Source organism: Lissotriton vulgaris, chromosome 7 (genome assembly GCF_964263255.1).
Source record: "Lissotriton vulgaris chromosome 7, aLisVul1.2, whole genome shotgun sequence".
Lineage (NCBI taxonomy): Eukaryota > Metazoa > Chordata > Amphibia > Caudata > Salamandridae > Lissotriton > Lissotriton vulgaris.
The window spans coordinates 728,992,692-729,016,823 of NC_141695.1; the positions used below are offsets into that span (position 1 = coordinate 728,992,692).

The following is a 24,132-nucleotide window of genomic DNA, read 5'->3' on the forward strand; positions in this document are numbered from 1 at the left end:
ATAGTCTTCTCTACAAAGATACATACTTATAATTTGTTCCTATTTGTCCTGCGCTGTGAAGCCACGATAGAGACAGACAATGAATGAAGAAACCAGTCTTCTCTTCATGATCCTGAAAGAAACATAAGCCTGCCACTGGTTGATCAGCAAATATAAAGGCTAGTTGGGAGCCAATATGAGGCTTTAATTGATGGAGTTATATGAAGCTTCAGGGTGACTTGCTTATTCACAGCGCTTTTATTCGCAATTTGGACCTTGTAGCACTTTGAGTACATGTCACCACTCCCCACTGTGCCAAGCAGGATTTAGTTCCATGACTGGTTATATATACAAACATATACGGTGATCACATTAGCCAGCTTAGCTTTCAGAAGGTAAAAGATTGCATTTCCCACTGATTACTTTAACTTGTATTTACTTTTTCATTTCAGGTGCGTGTGCTATATTTGTTATCCATTTGATTGGCGGTAAAAGTACAAGAAAATATTTGGAGAATGTTTTATTATTTTTTGCCATGGTGACCATGCCCCACACTCACTGACATTGTCCCCCTCACACTCAGGATCACAGTTTTTCTTTTAAGCACTTCATCTGCGACCAATGAGAACACCTTGGTATAATGGCTGAGTCCTCAAGTCCTGTGAGGGGAGCTGCAACAAGAGACAACATTTCTTTCACGGTGCTGTGAGCTAATCAGAAGGTACTTCTAAAACGGTTTCTACTAAGGTACTGTAGTACTGAAGTGGTCGACAGGAGCAAAAGCTTCCTCTGCCAATCTGAAGGGCCTTATTTTTTTAAAGTATTTTTTTAAAACTTTTTTTGATATTCTTTGAGTTTCTCAGAACTTCTGTGGGAACAATCTTCCAGTTATCTCTAACTTTTTCAGTGGGTTAACCCTGTCATGCTCACAAGTAAATTTTCAACGCCAACGTCTCGAAAATAGCTGAACAGATTGACACAAAATCATAAAAAGCACACTTTCCAAGTAAAGTATTAACTTTTAACCAGACAAGGTGTAAATCTGTTCAACTGGTTGTTTTCTATTGGAATTAAGATGTAAAATTGATGGATCCGCGCAAAACGTTCCATGAGGGAGTCAAAGTGGATGAACTTTTTTTGAAAGTTTCAAGTAAAGTCATCTCATGGTGTGAAATGTATTAAGACAACAAAACATGCCTTTACTTTGAAAACGCTGACCCAAATATAACTATACCACCACTGAGCATTATGTACTTAAGAATAGTTTTGAAAAAAAAAAGGTTGGCAAACATCTAGAGTCTTTGGTGCGCCAGAACAAAGACATAAAAAAGAACTAGGGTACTTGCCCCTGTACAGGAGCGCACACAGAATTGCAGGACAAGTGATCCTCAAACTTTTCGGAAGCAACCTTTGAAATAGATGGGACCTTGAGCAGTCAACAGTTTTTTATGATGAGGTAAAAAGTCGAAATCTATGGACAGCTGGCAAATTACAGCTAAGCATAGAACAACAGTAGCAACTACGATTATCCCAATGGCGGAGCAAACAATTCTAGCCAAAGAACGGACCATAACTCCTTTACACTAAAAAACAGATCTGTCCCAAATAAAGCTTAACAAACTGTAGATATAGCCTTTATTTTCCAACATCTCACGGTTTTTTTTCAAGCACGGATTGCTTATTTGGAGCTAAATATAGCCATAAGCTGTTTATAAGATTTTTTGTGAAGTAACTTCCTGGAGTTTAACAGAGGAATATTGATCATGCCTTCAGCTTTTGGATTTGAGAGCAACGTAGGCAGGGTTGATCAAATATCAGTCCTGTCTAATTAGTCTAAGATTCCTCTTATGAATCGTGTTCAAAGTAATTTACTCAACGAAAAAGACAACATGCTATCCGACAAGCAATTCATTTTCTGTTTATTACATTGGACACTATCCTATTTTCATTATGAGGGGAATCCAATCCCACCCTATAAATTTCTTCTCAGGGGGTTCAGCCATGGCAGCTTCCTCAGCCTTCACCTGAGGTCCCACTAACACCTTGTACTGAAATTCCTATTTCACAGCCTTATCACTATAAAGTGAAATATTCGGGCCAGAAATGTTTTGCAATCGGGGCATTTCCACACAAGATGCAAAGAAGAAAACTTGGAACATGTCTCTCATTGTAAACAACCTGGTGTCGGTTCAGAGTCACCTAGCCCAAGCAGAAAAATATGGAGCAGGACTTCCACCTGAAGAGTCAGGCGTAGTATCTAGCAAGCTGCCTGGATCACAATACTTTTCATAGGCTTCTCTGGATTCATTCGCATCATGACTCTTCTTGATGAGCCTATGGATTTTCATAAGCTCTGTAACAAAGCTGCAGACCACCACATTATGTCAATCATCTTTGAGGCTATACAGACAAAGCATCAGGCTCAGAGAATTTTGCCTTTAGAACTCTACTCCTTAGGTTTGCAGTGGATGCCTTCAAAAACCCTTTCTCTGAGCTGTTAAACAACTGCAAAAGAAATTCAGACTGGGGGAGGAAGAATGTCCCGGCAGATGTCTTGGCTGTAGCGGCTGCAAAGAAGTAGTTTATCATAGATGGTTCTAATCCGCTAGAGTACAAAAGTAGTAGAAGGAAAAGGCATTGCAAGCATCAGTTCGTATTGTTATAGCCACCCGTAATTCTGCCCTATTGAGTTATGATCGATCTTTATGGGACTCTCTGAACCAATTACTATAGTTTGTGCCAAGAGAAAGAATGGAAGATTTTCTTGAGATTGATAAAGAAGGAATGACTACCTTACATAATCTGACCTGTGCAGTCAGTGAGAATGCGGACCCGGCCACTGGCTTACATTTGTCATATTTCAGTCATACACTCTTCCTGGTTCAGGTTTACCTAGTTGAACCCCCATGAACCACAAAAACTGCTGGAGCAGCCCTTCAATAGGTCATCTCTTTTCGGTCCTCAAATTGCTAAGAAAATCTAGAAAATGTAAATAGAGGCAGAAACATTGAAGTCTGTGGGTTTAGAAAAGAAGAAACAGTTCCAATACATACAATTTAAATCTTACAGAAAGATAAAGCAGCTCTAAATATAGTGTACAAGAAAAGGCCACTTGAGAAACTGAAATAGCAGTCGCCCTCTCAGATGCAGAAGTCTTAATGAGGAACATGCTTCCCCGTTAGGGAACCCAACTGCAAAACAGTGATTCCATCCCCCTGCCTCCAGTGACAATCTTCCCAGTTTGAGGAGCATTTCCAACCATCTCCTTGAATGGCAGGAAATTGTGCAGTATGTTATGTAAAAATACTGTAGTCTCCCCTTCTTTTATTGCCATTTTTTATATCCGTTTCTCATGATTTAACATTTTTATCAATTTGTATCAATGTTATTAAATTTTATATGTGACTATAATTAATGGTTATCTTATTTTCTTTTACCTGCATTTACATATTGTTGTACTAATTTCTTTTTGCCAGCTATTTTTATTGTTGTTGCCTGGATATTGTTACTTTCTATCACCTGTTTTGCCCTGATCCAGGAATCTGACTTCACTCACGGGGTCCCTGTTTAACACAATACATATGAGACATTTGCAGGAATATTGAGAGGATTAGTAATGTCAGAAGTATGGCAGTTGAGAGTGCATCTCTCAGTGCAGTCCCTTCGGTGGTGGTGCAAAAAGAACCTCCTGTCTCGAGTTACTCTTCAACCTCTGATTTGTTCAGAAATAGTGGTAAGACACCTCGCTGGAGGACTGGGGTACCAATATGGAAAATATGACCACTCAGGTGTGGGGCCATACGTAGTAGATGTTAGAGTTGTGGGCAGTGCACCTGGCTCTGAAGTCTTTCTTACTGATGATCAAAGCAGGCCTCTTTTATATTAGACGACATGCTCTCCATGTGCTGTCTGAACAAGGAGGAAGGAACAAAGTCAATAGAGCTTTCCCAGGAAACTCTGATAATTCACTCTGGCACTGAATGGTGGTAAGAGGCATCCGGCTGAAAGTGAAACATGTTCAGGTGAGTGGAGTTCCCATTTGTTAGATCAACACAAATGCAATTGAAATGAATCCTGCATACATCTTCTCTTGCAAGAGGCTACCAGAAATAGCCTTTTTTACAAAAGAAAACACTAAATGACTTCATTGAGCAGGTCAAGAGGAATTCTCTATGCGTTTTGTCGATCCTACATCTTCCCAGGATAGTGATTAAGTTCAGAATCAGCAACTCAAACATGCTAGAAATCATTAATGGTTCTTTTTAAAATGTCCCTCCTGTCACACAAGAGAATGTAGATCAGGTTGAGTCTGCTTTTCAGGATGTTGGGGAGAATCTTCCATTTCAGCCTTCCATCGATTAACTTAACTGCTTGAGTCCTGAGGTCTTGCAGGACACTTGAAGCTCCCTGAAGACAGCAAGGCCATTTGTAGAGGTAAGGCATCCTTCAACAAGTAATAGCAAGTGTTTGTTTGATTAAAATCATTACAATAATAAAATCATAAAAGTTATAGATATGAACATGACAACTACTTCAGAAGCACGATTAAATGAATCAATGCAATGTTAAAAATAAACAATTTGAACGCAGAGAATCAGTAGTGCGAGTTATTCACTTTGTGGACATCTCAAGATGGGCAAGTAAAATGCCTAGTAGAAAGTGCTTTTAGAATAGAGTGCACATATCCTGGGAGACATGTGGTTTAAACCCAGGGTTCAAAGATGACAGACCAGAGTAGAAGGAACAAGATATAAAGTGTGGGTACAACAGGCTCAGAGTTACTTAAAAAGACCATGGCTAGTCATGAAGGAGTGAAACCATTTCGGAGGGTTTTTACATTATATTATTGATCTCTAGAGAAACAATTATAGACAGTGTTAGAAATGGGATATCTGGTTGGCTAGGGCACACACCTAGACCTGGTAGAAACCACCACTCTAGTCAGGGCAAGGGAGTTACACGCTGAAGATAACCCCTGTTCACCCCTTGGTAGCTTGGCACGAGCAGTCAGGTTTACCCCAGAGGCAATGTGTAAAGCGTTTGCGCAGCACACTCACAAAGCAGCGACAAACGAGACACAGCACAAAAGGCACTCCCCACAAGGTTAAATAAAAATAGCCTTAGTATTACTCATAAAACACATTAGAATGGAATCACATATGGACACTGTGCCACCTGGCACTTGGGTATCGCTTTACAGGCGGTTATACGCATTATAGGGCCAATAAGGCCGCTGTCATAACCATTAGAACTCACAGGTAGTGAAGATAAAACAACCAGTAACTACTGGCGAGAGGTACTTAGCATAAACACATTAGGCAGGAAGAACATCAGTAATCTATCATTTCATAACACCTTAAGCCCCTCTTAGGCATACCCTGCACCACAGGTGATCCTTACACCATATCACCTTTGGCCCCACCTAAACATAGGGGAGGACCCCATCAGGCCTACTGGCCTTAACCTTGCGGCTCGTCTTGGGCTTTCCGGCAATGCCCTCTGTCCAAAGGTCAGGGCTCTACTAGCATGAGGTCTTTATACTGGCCTCCAGACTGTCGATGCAGCAGAGTACTGGCCTCAACAGGCATGTTCAAACATAGGGGTGAGGGTGCAGCTCACCTGTGTCTCTCGGTAGACACCAAATGCCCCTGGCATTGCAGCTGCCCACAATCTGCGGCGCAGCTTTGAAACCCTCCGAGGAATTAGGCCTGACACGTCAGCATGGATCCCGTGCGGCTCCGGTCTTTCCTCGTGGTCCCGCAAGCTTGCGGAGCTACGTCTTCGTTGGGGGAGACACGCAGGGCTCTACTTCGTAAGGGGAGCCCCGCCCACAGTCAGGCACAAGCTCGCCTGTCTTCCAGTTCTGCCGCTACTTCCTTTGGCTGGCCACACCCCAGGTCAGGCTCTACTCGCCTGACTTCCTGTTTCACGGAGCAGAGTCTCCGTTGACCACTTCTGCCAGCGCTCACGAGCGCGGTGAAATATATGCAGAGATCCACTAGCTGCTTCCCATGACCGCAAACAGCAGGAAGGATGAGCACAGCGCTCCCCGTACTACCAGTGGCCCCAGCAGCACCCAGCCGGTACACAACACCAGGACTGAGCATCGCTCTCCAACGGACAAAAGTGCAGGGTCCTCTCAAGGCAGAGGGAAGAATCCAGCAAGGACCCCACGCTGGGTCCAAGGGCACTTCGGGCAGAGCTGGGCAAAGGCAGGCCACCACGTAGGGACCTCCAGGAGCCAGCAGCTGGGTCCCACAGCAGTTCCTCCTGGCAGAGTGCATCTTCTAGTCAAAGTAAGCACCAACAGCACACTTTCATGGGGTCACAGCTCCAATACTTATACTAGTCAGTTTCTTTGTTCTTCCCCTGGCACAGGCCTAAAGCCAAGTCCAAACCAGTTCTGGGAGGCACTTAAGAACATCTTTACAGTGCACAACAACCTCCTTAGTCAGTGTAGGCTCTGTTCCCAGGCACACCACAGGGGGGCGGAGTCAGCATTGTGTAAGGCAGGTACAGTCCTATTCAGGTCCAGGTGTTATTCCTCCCACTACTCCAAATGCAGATCGGCCTGTTCGGCCTAGCGATGACTCACCCAGCCCCCTCTGGAGCCACTGCACCTCCCCATTCCCGGTCATCCACAGCCAGACGTGCAATACACAACAGTCAGGAACAAAGACACATAGCACACTGAAATGCCCACTTTTAAAAGTGGAATTTCTAAAATAGTGATAATACATCTGCGAACACCACAACGCAGCATTTATTACCACTATTCCAAACATACCAAACTTGATCACGCCAGCCCTCTCATATCATGAATTACCACTGAAACACATATCAGGGAATCACCAATGGATTCCTATGAGAGGGCAGCCTCACAGCAGTGAGAAATCAAACAGGGGGTTTGTCACTACTAGGACATGCTACACTTTTAAGGCACATGTCCTAGCATTTACCTACAGCGCACCCTGCCCATAGGGCTATCTAGGGCCTACCTTAGGGGTGACTGATATGTAGTTAAAGGGGAGTCACAGACGCGGCACCCGCTTTATGAGCCACGTCACAGCGACAGTAAACTGCGTGCACAGGTCATGCAATGGCAGAGGCCTGAGGCAGGTTTCAAAGGCTATTTGATGGGTGGAGCAAGCAGCGCTGCAAGTCCACCAGTAGCATTTAATTTACTGGCCCTATATGAGATACCACTTTACAAGAGACTGATGGGTAAATTTAATACGCCAAACAGGTGTAGACTAATCTTACCAAGTTTACCATAGAGAGCACACGCACTTTAATACTGTACAGCAGTGATTAAGTGCCCAGAGTCTGGTCAGAAAAATACCAGGAGGAAGGCAAAAAGTTCAGAGATGACCCTGCAAAAAGGGCTGAGTCCAAAAGACAGCTTAATTAGGTTAGTTTAACGTCCATTCGTTTTTCGTTTTTTGTGTTTGTCTACGACCATGACAAATTCAATAAATAGACAACTGAGCTGAATGTTAGAGCACTCCAGACTGACAATCATGGCATGCCGGCAAGTTCTTAGTTACAAGTTGTTGAATAATGGCTTTACCAGACAGATTCTCTCTTTGGAAATGTGCACAAAAGGTGTACTGTGGACTTGTGGTGGTATTCGCATTATCTGCAAGTCTGAACTGACATTATCCGCTTCCCACAAAGGACCAGCGTCCTTTGAGGGCAACAGACTGAATCTATATAGAAGTTTAAATGAATTAATGACAAATCAAGTATGAGATTCAGAGGTAAAGGTCCTTTTATCCACTAAAAACAATGTTTCTTTCGCCATGCGATCAGCAGCATTTTCAAAAAAATTATGGCTTATGGAGGATTGCCATAAATATTGCAACCCTAGTTGTTAAAGTGAGCATGTTAGAAGATACAACCACTGATTGGATCCACACTAGGGAGAATTTCCTTCCAGATATAGTAATGTCTCATGTCTTGTTTTGTAGCTTCTATTTTCTGCATTAGTTTAAACGATGAGAGACTTCTTATGACAAGCTGGTAAAGGGGTCCAAATTCCAGCCTGATCTGGCTCTGAGCTGAATTCATGAGTAGGGAAAATATTTTCTGGTACACTTTTGCAGTGGCTGAATTTATAAAGGTTGCTATTCTGGATGGTATTAATGCAATGTCATAGGTTAGCACCAGATATAGCTTGCGATTGATAATATTCAGTAGTGGTTCTAACCAGGGGGTCCCGTACAGTTTTCTAAATGCACATGTTACTTCATTAGCTTTTATTGAGAGAGACGCTTTATGGTCATTGAAAGTTGCACAATTGTCAAACACAATGCCCAGGTAATTACATGAGTTGACAAGTTCAACTTCTCTGGAGTTTATATACAGGCTCCTTTTTTCTGGATATTGTGGGGTCAACTGTATTTATTTGTGTTTTTTCCAGGTTAATTTCTAGGTTACAGTATGCGCCTATGATGTCCATTAGACATTGCTGTCCAACAGGAGTCTTACTCATCAAAACTGTATCATCTGCATACTGTAGGTTAGGGAGATGTAGTTGGTCAATTTTTTTTGGGGGGGGGGGGTCGATGATAGCTCTTTACAAGGATTTTGTTAAATCTTCAACAGAGATTAAAAATGGTAGGGGATAGTACACTGCCCTCATTAAGACCATTGAAAGTAGATATTCTTCATGAGATAGTTTCCCCTTGGTTCCCAAACTTGATTCTGACCCAGCTGTTTGAATATAGAAGTTGAATCACTTTCAAGATGAGACATAATTAAACAATTGGAAAGTCTGAACCATAACCGTGGTCTTGACATTTTTTTCAAAGGCTCATTTGAAATTGATAAAGCTTGTATAAAGGTGTGCTTTTGCTTTAACGGGTCTCGATTAACCCTGGGGGAGTTGCACTTTGGAAAGCTATGTGTAGTGCAAATAAACTCCACCGCCCTATGCGGAGCTCTGTGAGCGGCGGAGTATGGTAGAAAAATGTCATTCCCGGTGATTGCACAGTGCCGGGTGCTTATACGCACTGTGCAATCACTGCAAACTGCACCATGCACATCGCAAGCATACCTTTTCTGCCGCTCGAGTAGATTTCTACTCGAATGGCAGCTTTCTCAACGCGAACGGGCAGTTTCTAAACTGAAGCGGTCACGAGCTTACGCGACCACTCGCAATGAGAAACCTGACCGCCCCACGTTGAGAAATCTCGCTGTGATGTTTATTTTCCATGCCCACGCTCGCCAACTTGATGTTGGCGATCCCGAACAAGGAAATCGACGAGAGGTGGATTTTCCCTGCTCTCACTCGCCAACTTGACGTTGGTGATCGCGAGCGAGGGAAAAAACTCTGCTCCGCAGAGCGGAGTTTTTCGGAACTCCGCGAGCTCCGCATAATGCGGAGTGCGGGAAACCTCGCAATCTCCGCGAGCGGAGCGGAGTTCACTGCCCAGGGTTATTCTCGATATTAATATTGACAGAGACAGTGTAATTTTTTCAGTTTCAGTCCCTCATCTAAACCCTATTTGTAACAGTGTTATTAACTTCAATGTGTTGATCCTAGCCTCCAGATCTTGTAAAATAGCTTTTGCAACATATTTTTGGTTCGATGTCTATCAAAGATATTAACCCGTAATTTGAGGTATCAGACGTCTCCTTTTATAATAAATTGGTTGGAAAATCGACCTTCGCCAGAATTACTTGAAAAGCATGTTAAATGACCTTGCCCAACAGGATGGATTGCACTAATAGAGTGCTGAATGTAAGCCATAAGGATGCAGCGCTCCCTGATTTTTCCCTTTATTGACAAAGATGTTGATTTGCTTATCATTTGTTCATGATGTGGGGCGTGCTTTTTTTGATGGATTTGCCTTGAAAAAGGGTAGGCAGCCATGTACGGAGACTGAGCATGTTCTAGTTTATAGAGTGTTTGCAGAAACTGGATCCAATAATTTACCATTTTGCTGGTCCAATACACAGTTATTATTTCCAAATTGGTTTATCATGCACAAAAATTGCTTGTAGTTCCCTGTAATGCAGGATTGAAATAGTTGCAACCTTTACTTGATGTGAACAGTTCTTTTTGCTTCCATCACTAGAGATTTATAATACTTCTTGACATTTTTTTTTTATTGTTTCAACCTTGGATTGGTCCCAAACCATTTAGCCCATGTGTCTCAAATCCCTATGAAGATTTTTTTTATTTTTGTGTAGATCTTTGTAAACCAGTGATTTAAGAGATCCTTCTTTGTATTGAGCTGTAACTTTATTTGGCCTTGCCTCATTTTACATACATCATGTATTTTGTTTGTGTTACTCCCAGTGTGAAGAGTCAGTGTGCTGAGTATCATTTGATAGAAGTTGCATAGCCATGTTCTGTTTTACTTATAAGGTCTTGTACATTCACTCTTCTTCTGAACCTCTTGAGGTTGTCCATGGGTGTTAGTGCACCTTAGTGAGTTATTGAACGTTCCAGGAAAATACTTTGTTTCATTATCTTTTTTTCTGTTGAAAAATGTGGCCTACATTTCTCTCATATTAGAGTGGGTATTGCTGCTACCATTGATCACCATTAAGACTTCTGCTTAAGAATCTTTTGTCACTAATCTAGTGACTAAAGATTTCCTGAAAGGATTTAGGAAAATGTTTCCTCCCAGTGTACTTTATGGGACTGAATGGTCCCTTATCTCACAACATATAAGACTGGTTTATAGCACCTTTAATGGGTCATTGTTTTTATAGCAATTACACCTTATTATACGCTTTCTATAACAAGGAACCAAACATGGTTTTTCATCCAAAATAAATGTCATTAAGAACCCATTCTTTATTTCTCCTAAAAGTTGTTTCTGATGCTCATAATAATTAGACTATTTCTTTGCCTACTTTATTACTAAATACAGTGTCCCGGTGTCCCCCAATGATCAGAGGGATAATCCTCAAGGATTAGAGGTGTTCCCATTATTATTTGGATAAGACTGAAGAGATTCCTAAAGTCAAAAAGCTTTTTAACAACACAGATTATATGCAGATCAATATTTCCTTGCATTCCACAACAGTTTATTACACAAGAAGGAAGATAGTTACTGCTCCTCTGATGAGAAAGGTCCACATACCTGACATTTGCAAGAGTTCTACTTGGAGGTCAGTACAACATTCTACAAAGCATTATTGATTAGACTTAGACTCCAAGAGAGATACTGTGGTGGGCCTCTTTTCTTAGCTTATTTGCCTTAATAGGTTTGCTTGCTACTCTATTGTACTCTATTCAAACCTTTAAGAATATCAGAGAGAATTCTATGGTGAAAACGGAAAGGTTACTTATTTGTAATCTGAAATCTTCATTATGTGTATTCTTAAATCTTCACCATGGGTATTCCTCTCTTAATTCATAATAGTCCCAACCACCAAAGCCCGAATACTAAACAGTTGCATAAATGAACTGCCTAACTGACACTAAGAGGGGACACAATATCCTGCATTTCTTTTACTGTAAAACACAGTTTTTGTCTGAGGGTTTCAGCCAAATATACTGCTTAACTTGTATTTGGCCAAAACATAAAAGTGAAAACAAATCAATAAATATGTTGGGCATGTTTTTTTTATTTATCTCATGCCAGAAGATATTATACATTCTATACATTTAGAGAAAATATCCATGGAGAAGAACTAGGATTAGTAACATTTCCAACTTCAACTTTTGCAAAAAGTTGCTCAGGAAGCGAAGGTCTTGGATAGGTGTACAGCCTATCCCACTTTGGAATTAGAAAATATCCGAAATATAGACCCATCTCTCTCTTAGAAGGTGGAAATCTCTATTGCACAATGTCTCTATTAAGCAGACATATCTATCATTAGGATATCTGTGTGGAGAAAACATGGTAAACTCTGGGAGCACACATAGATGGGTGATAATCTAACCAATAATTCCAGCTTGGTCAGTTGAGCCAGATCCTGTAGGAGTCTGTTGGTGTGGAACAGGTGGTTTCAATAAACCTAAACTGTACCCTATTTTTGGATTGGGGATCTTTGCAGTGATAGAGCCTTCCTACACTTAAACTTAGACTTTCAGCACATGAGGTAAGAAAAATCCCTTTGGTCTGCTTGATATAGAAAGATTGACATGGTACAAATATGTTCACTAGACATTTGCATCTTAGGTTCACTAGGCACATGAATTGACCCAATCATGTGATCGGTATAGGACTCTAGACTATGCTCACCATGTCAGTAGAACAATGAGCACCCCCATAATTTTGTTTAATTTGATTAGGAAAACATTAATCTACAATTACTCTGGGAGGAACTACATTTGTGCACCCAAGCAGACATACATATACCTCATGTGCAATGCACAGAAAGACATTTTATTCAGTGGAGCTGCATTTGACCTGATTGGAGAAGTTAATTTAAGAACGGTGTCAGATTCTGTTTTGTCCTATTAGATGGAGAAGAAAGTAGCAAGAGCACTACAATGTAATAAAGGTTATTCTACTGCCAGGAACTAAAACGACAAGGGAAACCTTTTTTCGACCTGCATGTTTTACTAATATGATCAGTCCTTATATTCTAAAGTTCACTTTGGCCCTTTCGAGACGATCCCTAGATTTGTGCACGTAAGTGGAAAATATCTGTCTCAATCGGCAAGCAGGCCATTTAACAAGTCATAAGCGATGTAATATGTGAGGTCAGATAGAGTTCACTTACCTAGGACTGGCAAGTTTCTGTATTTTTTCAGTTTTTATTTCATTACAGCACCTAACTATAATGTCACTTAAATCCTTGCTTTTTCAATGAATTTCTTTATAATATAACATAAGATAAGACCTTATTACAATACTTAACTATAACATCACTTTAGCCTTTGTTTTTTTCTAAGAATATTTACATATTGTTAGAAAATAGCCCTTTCTGCTGAACCATATTTTTGCTGGCTTTTGAACTCTTATGCTCCCCCTTTTAACATGATGAAATACCCTTGATTGGCATATTTAACTTACCTAGTAGTCCCTAGTATATGGGCCAGAAAGTTAAAAGTCACAAGGGGATTGCAGATCCCGTTATGCCATCCACTACAACAATATTGTAAACCTGATTGCAGGCCTGCCCTCTGTAGCCTAGTTCTACAGTTTTAAAACTGCAAATGTGACCTGTCAAAAAAAAGAAACCTTTTGGCAGGTCAAACCTTCTTTTTATACGTTAAGTCACATCTAACTAGGGTTTACTGCCTTTAAGGCAGGGTGCATGGTATTTAAAAGTAGGACATGTAATAGTTTAAAGCTGTAGCAGCACTGGATGTTCCCTAGGAATGTGCTGTGATATTTAATAATATTTGCCATTTATTATAGCTTGGAAACAACTTCTGGACTTTCTAAAATATGTATTATAATTGCAAATCCCTGCTGAAGTCAGATTTGTAAAAAAGAATTGGAAAAGGTACTTTTAGAATATTACTTTTTCCCTGCCTGAAGCCCCTAGAGTCCCATTTGCCAGAGCTTCAACTGTCACCTGGTAGCTGAACTGCCCCTTAATGATCTGTGAACTTGTTCCTAGAGCCACAAAAAGGACGTGTGCGTGGGGAGGTTTTCTTTTCCTCTAGCAGAAGGACCACTTAAACTGTCACAGGTAGCCGTTACCTGACACCTGGTCAGGACACTTCTTTGCATCTGAGCAACAATGCCAGTAGGAGAGAAGCTGCCCCCAGAGCTGTTTTAGAGTGACCACGGGGTGTGCTCATTTACCAGGCCACACATCTGGGGTGGGCAAAGGAGCTCTGCCCATGGGAAAAAAGGTTCTGCCACCTTGCATTTAAATAGCAAGATGCACTGTGGGACCGTTTGCAGCAGGGCACACAGTATGTACTGCAAAAGTGGATAAGGTCACCCCGGGGAAATTCTACTCAATTGGTTATGGAGTATCCAGGACTTTCCACCCAGAGGCTAGTAGCAGGCATATATGAGGCACCCACAGGACCCTCCTCAGAACACAGACTTGTGGAAGAGGATTGCAGATGCTGTCTGCGGCCTCGGAAGGCCCAACAAGACTGAACCTGCTCTCCCTCTTGAACCCAGGAAAAGAAGGGTCATAAGGCTGACCGCCTGTTCAAGCCACAGAGACCCTGCTGCAGGACTCTGCTGAAGTGAGTCTTGACTCCAAATGCTTTCTGCAAGGTCCTGGGCCCTTGGCTGGTGTCAAAGGATATGCCTCCCAAGTTTTCCTGAAATGCGGGACTTAGAAACTTTTTGGCTCCAAAGATCCTTGGAGGATGGGGACCAATCTGCTAAGTCGATCCAACAAAGTTGTCTTGCCACTGGGTCACAGATTCAGATCGCTTCTACTCTGATCTCTTTCGCAGCAGCTAATCCAATTCAACGGGACAACAAAAAGAAGGTGTGTGTGTGTGTGTGTGTGCATGTGTATGTTAAGTTTTAAGATGTACATTTTAAGATAAATAATTGATAATCTGATTGCTTTGGTTACATGCAGGGAGAAATATTTGGATGGTTGGTTAAAAAATACTTCACTTTGGAAAACATAAATGGTGTTAGTTCATAATAGTAAAGCATATAGGAACAATGATATTGAATCAAAAATAAATCTAGCGTCGGGACACTCCTGGGAGTAGCTGTGCGCTCTATAAATACCTGATAACATAACATAACAATCGTATTAACGTGTTTTTTTTTTTACCTATTTACTAATCCTAAAATGCTTTGCAATGCTTAACAGCATGCTATGGACACACCATTTTCAACTCTGTTTCATGTAAAAAAAAAAAAGTACCGCATGCTCTCTACAAATAATGTCAAATATATTTAAAACTAAGAAGAGGTACAATAGATGCACGCACTAAGGCCTGGGACAGAACTAATTTCACGGCTGAACAGGGCAAGAACGTTACTATCGTTTTCCTATAAGAAGTGATATTTCAAAAACAATTAGAATTTAGGACTCTTTCATTCTACATGTTTAATTTTAATTGTGGTCTGTCCATCCTTACCTTGGGATTTCCTAAAACTGCAACTCCAACAGACAGTTTCCTTTTCTGCCCCCCACTCAATTTGATTGCCTGGTTGTCTTTCACTGAATGCATGTCCAAGTCTTGCAAAACTTTGTGCACCTGTAAGAAAAGAAAAAACAGTCATTGTGTTAAACGTTGCCCCTGGTAGTTCTAATAAACAGAATTGTGTCCTATTGAAAAGTGCCTATAGAATTTTTAAATTTTAGTTCTGGTAAAAACATTTATTAAAATCAATACAATAAATTAGAATCAAATATAAATATTGTACATATCAGTTCTAAGAACTGATTGCTTGAAGCCAGCATGGCCTGAGATTACATTCAGACTTGAGTACCAAGTGAACTTGACAACACAGAGTCGGCATACCTACAAATCCTATCGCCTAACTTCACCCTCAACCCCAATGTCACGCATGCACAATTGATAACAAATATTCTTCCCCATGCTCACTCATCAATGACACATCCTTGTCAGTATCGGACTGTGACACATCATTATTATTAATCACTACTCTAGGAGACACTCTGGCTAAATTTCGTACTGCTCCTCTTACACTCCCACCACACCCTCACTTAATTTGACACAACATACCCTACTGAAATGCTTCCAATTACAATAACAATCAATCCACCTTGGAAATCAACTGACTGATTCAGTCCTCAGATCTTGAAATATCTCACCTTCACATCCAGTGTTCTTCTGTAACTGAACTCTCTTTTCAACTTTCTCTCACATCGTGTACACATCAAACATGTTTCAAATCAAATAAACAAAACCATTGTTTCTCTCAAACTATACCCCAGTGCATGAACTACCCTTTTTCACCAAGATACTGCAACATTTGGTCTTCAATAATACCACACTCTACGTTTCTTCAAATAATCTACTTAACCCCTTCCAATCACATTTCCATATGCATCACTTTACTGAAACAGCATTCCCATTTCAGCATCAGCGCCCATTACAATCGACTTTCTTCTATCCTCATTCTTTTGACCATTTCCACTGACTTCAACTCCACTGATCATCAAATTCTACCCTACTCTCTAGACTGACTAGGCATTACAAGTCTGCCACATAACTGGTTTGTGTTGTACCGGTCTGGCCAGTCTTTATCAGTTGGCTCTCACTCAAAGACCTCAATATCCATTCACTTCAAGCTATCACAAGGGTATGACCTGGGTCCCCACTTTTTCTCACTCTACACCACCTCCCAACTTGATATTATCTGCTCATTTAGATTCACATCACCTTAACCCTTCAATTTGAGGCCCTTCTACCTTCTAAGCCCCCTATACTGGAACTTCCTACCACCAGACATTTGTGCACCCCCTCGCTCCAATAATTTAAAATAATCATTGAAAGAACGTAATTTGCAACTTGAAAGATCAGAGTAATAACTATATTTTTCTGCTGTGAACATGTACATTTTATGCCTTCTTGTTACACTAACTAGATACATGTAACTACATCAACCGCCATCTTGTTGTAATCCACACCTACGCTATTTCGCCATATTTCCTTTAATCATCTCGCAATCATCATATCATAGTTATCTAAAATGCATAAATAAATGAATGTGACCTGCTGACTGTCTTGTGAAGATGAGTGGGTGTTGATTAGGAGGGTGGGCAGCAGATTTTTCCTCCAATTTCCCTAAAAATACATAGAATTAAAGCCTAACTGGCATTGTCTTTTGATGTAATAGTCATATTTGTTTTATTTAGATATCCCCAGTGTAACTTGTATAGTCATGTATTCAAATACACGTTTTTCACAATTACAAATGCACAATGACAACGTTCCTAAGGTTCAACTCCATCTTATTTAGGCCCGACTCCATCTTAGTCTATGAAGGTTGCCATATACCTTAACTTAGACAATGGATACCGCCAAATTCTCTGACCTATGTAGAATCATTGTCATGTCTGCCTTTCAACGCAGATGTCGCCAGACCCTATCTTTCTAAGAAGTGTTATATCGTCTAGTTCTTCGATTAATAACAGAGCTACAACATTTACAGTGGCATTCATCTGGGTCAGATGTCTCCTCCTCGGTTAAATAAGAATACATACATACATATATATAATGAAAATAATGTAGTCTGAATTGACATCCTCTCCCCTTGTATGTTCATGTAGAAAAGGTCTAGGACTTATACCTTGATGCACATAATCTATGCCAAACATTCCTAAACTTATGTCAAAAATTCAAACTTCTGATGAGAATTAGGATACTAGGACTGCTACTTGACCACTTCTCAGGACAGGTCCTTTGCCCAGATTATCGCCTAAGATTCTACCATAGACGGCCTCATCTGCCAGTGCACTTTATGGATAATACATCTCACCTGAAGCTGATAAAGCCACGTCGAAGAAGACCAACTGACTGCTACAGCAGTGGGTGTTTGCCCTTCGAGGGAACACCCTCTTCACTAGTCCGCTGTTAAAGACACCCTTTGCTGTCAACAAGATATGTAGTAAGCCTTTTCCCCAAAGGAACTCTAGACTGCAAGTTTGTCTGCCTTTCATTCTCTCATAGTATAGCGCATAGAAGTAAGCATTAGGGTACTAGGTTCTGTATAAACATAGTAAATGACAGTTTAACATAGGTGGAAATGTTCATCTTGTTCTCGTTATTAATAACATGCCTAGTTAATGTTTATTTAATATTCTGTGTACTTGTTTTAGCCTTACAGAGAAAAAAAGTGTTCATTCTTCTTAGTACAGTGTGTGTGATACTGTTAATTGCGAAATAAGGTTTGTTGCTGTTTACACGGTGCCCCTGATACCTTTATGGTATTGTTAGTAACCCAAAAGCAATAGCTCTATATCATCTACATATTGTGTAGTGTTTGCAGGGCTACTGTCTTTCACATTAATTGCTGGTGCATTGAACCAAGTTCACCCATGTTATCCGTGGGCAGGAAAGCACCTTTGCAGAGTTACGCCAAAGTCAGAACTTACCCAACAACAGCACTTGATGCTGTTTAATATTTACTCTATTAACTGTTGATAATTGAGCTTGAACAAACAAAGTTTAATATTTGTTTCAGAACACTCTAATAGCCTGGTTTGTAGGCATGTTGTGTTTAATGTTTAGGTAGTTCGACAAATGTTGTTTCAAATCTTCAGCATTGTTAGAAGGTGGTTCTGATACTAGAGGCCGCCCGGATTTTTCGCTTTTCAAGCACCGAATGTTATTAAGCTTTTACTGTGGGGGAGCCTCATAATCTGGGACTCATCCACAGTGAACTCATAATGAAGGAGACTGCATGGAGATTTTACTGGTGTCCCACTGACTGGACTAGGCCGCAGCTGGAGTATGGGGCACCGGGCTGGTTACATTGCGAACACATGTGTACATGCGTGTGCACACGTGTAGGGGCTGCGCAGGGGAGATTCGTAGCATGCTCAGTCTAGGAACTGGTATAAATTGAATGGTGTGGCAGGACTTATGCAGAATTGGGTGGTGACGTGGAATAGGTTTTATACACTAGAAAGAAACATGCCAGGGAAAGTCAGTGTGTTTTACTGGGGTTTCACTTCATTATTCCCCTATGGGGATGTGGGGCCCATGGCTAAAATTACTTCCACAAGGACTACAGATTCCAGACACGCACTAAAGTCCATTGTAGTGTAGGTGAAAATAATTATTCTGCAGAGTCCAAAGTCCTATTTGTACTGCTTTTGGGTCGTCCAGAAATGTCATATTTCTCCGAGTCCCTGGCTGGGGTCTGGACCTGGCAGGTTAGATTAATGACCTTTCTTCCCAGAGCGAAGATCTTCCCACCAAGGAAGGGATATAGGTGGAGCTACAAGCCCATCCATCAACCGCTTTCGCTGGGTGCCAGGTACCAAGTGGAACCCTGGTAAAGGCAGTGAGGGGGGAAGGAGTCGGGTTTCAGAGGCCATGTGGCCAGAGACACTGGACAACGCCATTTTGAACAACCCAGAGACTTGACAAGAAGGAGGGAGCAGGGGCAGGGAAGTGATGTGTTGCTGTTTGATAGGACACACATAGACTTCCTGCCAGCCCCCTACTCAACTTCTAAAAAGTACTTGCACAGGAAGAGGAAATCTCTCTGGGGTGTGATCTGCTAAGGCGAAAGGTGCTGGAGCCTGCCACAATGGGCAGTTGGAAGGAGCACCCCCTGACTGTCCCAGCAATCTGAACAGTGCCAAGAGAAGAGACCAGGACCAGTGAGCAGCCGCCGGGTCCCCTGTGCAAGCAGAAGAGTTGCGCAGGAGAGGAGAAAGGCGAAAGGCTGGCGCAGGGAGCCAGGGAAGACAGCTACCTGCAGAATGGGACCCTCTTGGAGACCACTAGGGATAAGGAGAGTGCTCCCAGTGGCTGGAGGGCACCACCAGAAGCAAGAAGAGCCACAAATGGAGATGATGGGACCCCCAGGGGCTGAGATAAGGCCCCTGGAAGGTAGGCAATCTTTGACCTCTCGTGAGACCAGCGACAAAGCGCATGGGGCTCCGCCGCCAGTCTGTAATGGGCCCCGGGGTGGGTCAGGTCCCGGGGGCTGCGCCCCAAAGAAGTAAAGCCGGGGTGGCCCGTCGGGCACCCCGTGAAGCGGCCCCTGCGGGTGCCATGACCCCACCCTGGCCCCCACTGAACACTAAGCCGGGGAGCGCCGTTGCGCTCCTCGCAGAAATGCCCGACCGGGGGTCAGTAGCTCACTCTGGCCCCCTCCGAAGGTGGAGGAGGGGAGAGCGCCGTCGCACCACCACGACCATATATGCAGGGGCCCGGGACACCATCCCAAGGCCCCATCGACAAGGAGAAGGCTGGGGGAGTGCCGCCACACTCCCCTGAGTTCCCGACGGGACTACGAGAGTCCGCGTCTGCCCGCGGGAGCGGGCAGACCAGAAGTGCATAACTGGCTCCCGCGGCAGCACACAAGCATGCTGGGCGCGCAGGGAGCCAGCGGGTGGGCTCCCCAGGTGCCCTCCAACCGGAAGGAAAGTGGGGGTCCCAGGCGGGACCGGGACCCCAACCCGGACATTAGGAGCGGTACGGGGCTTGGGTGGCACTGGGCCCCCGAAAATGGGCAGATTGGCCAGGGGTGGGCTCCCCGAGCCACATTCCCTTACCTGGGGGTCCGGGTGGGATGGGTCCCCCCCAACGAGGCCCAAGAAGCAGCCGGAGGCCCACATCGCGGCTCTCCCAGGAGCAGCGGGAGAGCCGCTCATCAAGTATGCAACCAACCCCACAATGCCTTGCAGGCCCGGACAGGCCTGCAAGGGCAAACATTGTATTCTTTGCTTGTGGTGGCCCCAGAAGGATGGGTTCACCACCACATGAGTGCAAAGGTGCCGGGGGAGCTGCAGGAGCAATGCAGTCTCCCCCAACACGAAGAGGAAAAGTCCCACTCTCAGTGTCTGAGGAACCTAAAAGAATAACCCCCTAAAGGGCTCAGCCAACATATATACATCTCTTGAGCTGGAATCTTTGTTCACCAGCTAGGGATGTTGTGTTATCAGACATTCCTGCTAGGGTGTCTGGCTTTATATGCATAATCCTGTGATCGTCTGGTGATGCCTTTAGGGGCTGTAATTGCAATGCACGTTTAATGATATCCAAATGTGAGGAGTACTGTCATTCTAAAGTGTGCATAAACATGTATTCTTGCTGCTGTACCTAGGTGTAGACCCCAGACTGTTAGCCCTTAAGATGTAGAGGTGCATACCTTATCTTCAGTAGGAGATGCTCAGTCAGGGTCATGTGTCACCAAGGAAAGTGTACCCCTTTTTAATACTTGATGAGGTAATGGGGGGGGGGGACGCCACTGGGATGGTGCCAGTGTGCAGGGCCCTCGCACAAGGTTATGTTCAACTAATTGCATTGGGGGGGGCAAGATGATGTGCATACATGGGAGTGGTGGTACTAGACCCCACTCCCCCGCGGGAGGGGTGGAGATGGTATGCAATGTCACAAAGTAATTCCATCAGCCTATGTATATTTTTAAATTGGTGTATAGTATTGAGTAGTGTGTGTGTTTAATTAATGTTCTCTTACTTTTATGAAGCAAAGTACAGATAGGACAATCAATTGTGAGTGTTATTTTTGCGCACCTGCAAATGACGATTACTAGCCCACACCACCTCCCTCGAGTAAGCCTCTGACTGCTCTCCAATGCTACCCTCTGAGAGTCAGGGTGTTTGGTTCCCAGTGAAGGACAAATGTGTCATGTTATTTGTGCAGGCCTCACAGATGCTGCCTCGTTTTCCAACCATCATAGTTTTTAAATTGATTAATATTTGTTTCAAGCACTTCAGGTATTATTGACAAATGTAAATGTGGTCAACTAGCTTTCATAGAAGCATAATTAGGTGAAATTTATTAAGGCTTATATGTTGATTTTAATAACATTAAACAAGCTGAAAGAAGTTTCTAAGTTGCTTACAGACAATGTTGAGAAGAGAGTAATCTTCGCTTCCAGTGAGCAAAGAAATGAAAGGTCAGACAGCCAAATGCCCTGAACACATTTTCTTTTCGAAGGCCAAAGGCAGGCACTACAAGGTGCCAAACTAAATATATTGGCTTGTATGGGAAGGCCACAGCTGTTGATATAGTTAAGTGCACATTTTTTCTAATTACAAATGCACAGAGAACAGCAGCAGTTGTATGGAATAGTAGCTCATTTGTTCCACTAAGTGTTAGACCTGGCACCTTGGCATGAGTCTCCCTTCCACTTTTTGCTAATGTGCCTCAGATGTTTTGCTGGTGTTAACTCTCAGGGCACTGTGCCACTGCCAATCAGTGCCACAGTGCGAGTGCTCCCTAAGAAAAGTGTATACATTGATTGGTTTCCAGGATTGGCTTATTTGATTTACTGTCAGTCCCCAGTAGAGTGCACCAGGGGTGCCAGGGCTTGTAAATACAAATGCTGCTGGTGGGCCTGCAGCACTGGTTGTGCCACCCACAGAAGCGGCCTAGTAAAATGTGTCTAGGTCTGTCATTGCAGAACCTGCGTGCAGTCTGGTACGGTCATGCTGACTGCGCAAGTGCACCTACTTGCCAGTCCCTAAACCTTCCCTTAACTTCATATTAGTCACCCCTATGGTAGGCCCAAGGGCAGGGTGCATTGTAAGCATAAGGTAGGACAAGCCCTGATGTGTGTGGCATGTCCTAATAGTGAATTACAGCCATTTCCGTTTTTCACCATTGTAAGGCTACCTGTTCTCATAGGCCAGAATGGGCATCTGGAATTATTACACTCTATAATCCCAGCAAGCCCAGGGAACATGGTAGAAAGTCAAGTTTAGTATGCCTGTACTCAGAAAAATAAAATACTTCTTTTAGTATTCAATTCAATTCAATTTTATTACTTTATTCGGTTAATTAGCAATAATCATAAAAGCATACAACATGAAATTTCATACACGGAGAAGTATTACACAAGATTCCCTATAAAACGCAATTTTCCACACAACGAAACACTTAAAATTCATCCATACAAATTGATTTCCGTAATATAAATACATTTTTTTAAAATTGTGAGACAGTTGCAACAGTTAATACTGTGTCTAATCTCTGCAATTCTAAAAACGCTGGGCGACATCGATTTAAATTAATTTCCTTTAGGATTTGGATGATGAATTTCCTGCGAGGCAGTGTATAAAATTTACAGAAGAATAAAACATGAATGTCAGATTGGACTGAAGAGTCGTCACATGGGCACACAATTAAATCATGAGACCAAGAGTTCATAACAGGGAAAGTCAAAAGTCTAAAAAGAATATTTTGTCTAAAACGTGTTAGGGCAAACCTCTCATGATTAGTCATGTATAAAGTTAAATATGGCTGTAGTTTGTCCCCAGTTAATATCAATTGATGCAAGGAAACAGTCTTTTTCTTTACTTCCTCTTTTGCTCTTTTCTCTTGGAGGTGTTCCATACATTGTTTTTTCAGTGACTTCCTAGGTATATTAACCATTGTAAGTAGATCATCGTAATATTTTTGGCAATCAATTTCGACAAGGAAACGTTTCAAATAATCAAGCCATTTGATCCTACTTACATTTTCTAGGTTTAAAACATCCCTAAGAATAGCGCGGTTCAGTACACACTCATTTGTTGTCCAGACCCTGTGCCACATAAGAATGGGCTGAATTTTAATTGTGTCTGCGATATGTGGCTGACCAAGTTCTGCATGACAAATATGAGTCGAGACACTCTCAGGTACAGCTAAAATGTGCCTCAAAAACATGTTTTCCGCTATTTGGATTGTTTTTATGTTGGCATATCCCCAGAGACCTGATCTGTAAAGGACAACTGATATACAGGTAGCATTATAGATAGTTAAAATTTCCCTGATCGTTTTTTTCCCCATTTATTAAATAAACATTTTTAGGGCCATTATTGTTTTTGAGAACAAAAGAGTTCTCGCTTTAACCGCACTTGCCCATGTGCCGGTCTCATGGAACAGGATACCTAGATAAGGGAAGGTAGGGGTAGAATCCAAGGGGATATCTTTTATATACATAATTTTTCTCTGTTTCTTACTTCCTGTGCCACAATTCATGGAGAACGTTGTTGTACAATTAATTTTTAGATCCAGGTTCAACATAAAGTTATTAAAAGATGTTGTCAGGCCCTGTAGGGCTAGGGGCGTCCGTGCCATTAGGACCGCATCGTCTGCATAAAAGAGTGCAGGGATCGATCTTTTGGCTACCATAGGCATATCCCTGCACTCTTGTAGCAGTGTGCGTTCAAGGCCATTTATGTAGACTAAGAATAGAAAAGGGGCCAGGACGCACCCTTGACGTACCCCACAGCCTATCCCAAAGTATCTGGTACATTCTCCATCCTTCCCATAACGGGCAGATGCTGTGGCACCTGAATATAGTTCCCTCTAGAAAGCAAATAATAGTTTATTCCACCCCTAAACTATCTAGTATTGCGCAAAGTTTACTATGGGAAACACAATCGAATGCTGATGTGAGATCGACAAATGTAAAATATATGCGTTCCCCCTTAACCAGAGTGTATTTTTGGTGCAAAATAAATAAATTTAGGCCCTGTTCAACTGTTCCTACACCCTTCTGGAAGCCATATTGCAGGTCGCTAAATATCCCATTATCCTCTGCCCAGTTTTGGAGTCTCCCTAAAATGACTCTACCAAGGATCTTTATGGAC

General features: G+C 42.4%; 1 protein-coding gene across 2 annotated transcripts in view; it reads right to left on the minus strand.

Moving 5' to 3' along the window:
- The window catches only part of ABCA5 (ATP binding cassette subfamily A member 5), a 1,411,043-nt gene that overhangs the window by 789,066 nt on the left and 597,845 nt on the right, over positions 1 to 24,132 (minus strand). For both annotated transcript variants that reach the window (XM_086930971.1, XM_086930972.1), the window contains exon 14: positions 14,963 to 15,082. In XM_086930971.1, coding sequence (XP_086787097.1) covers positions 14,963 to 15,082 — 120 coding nt within the window. The remainder of the gene's footprint in view (positions 1 to 14,962; positions 15,083 to 24,132) is intronic.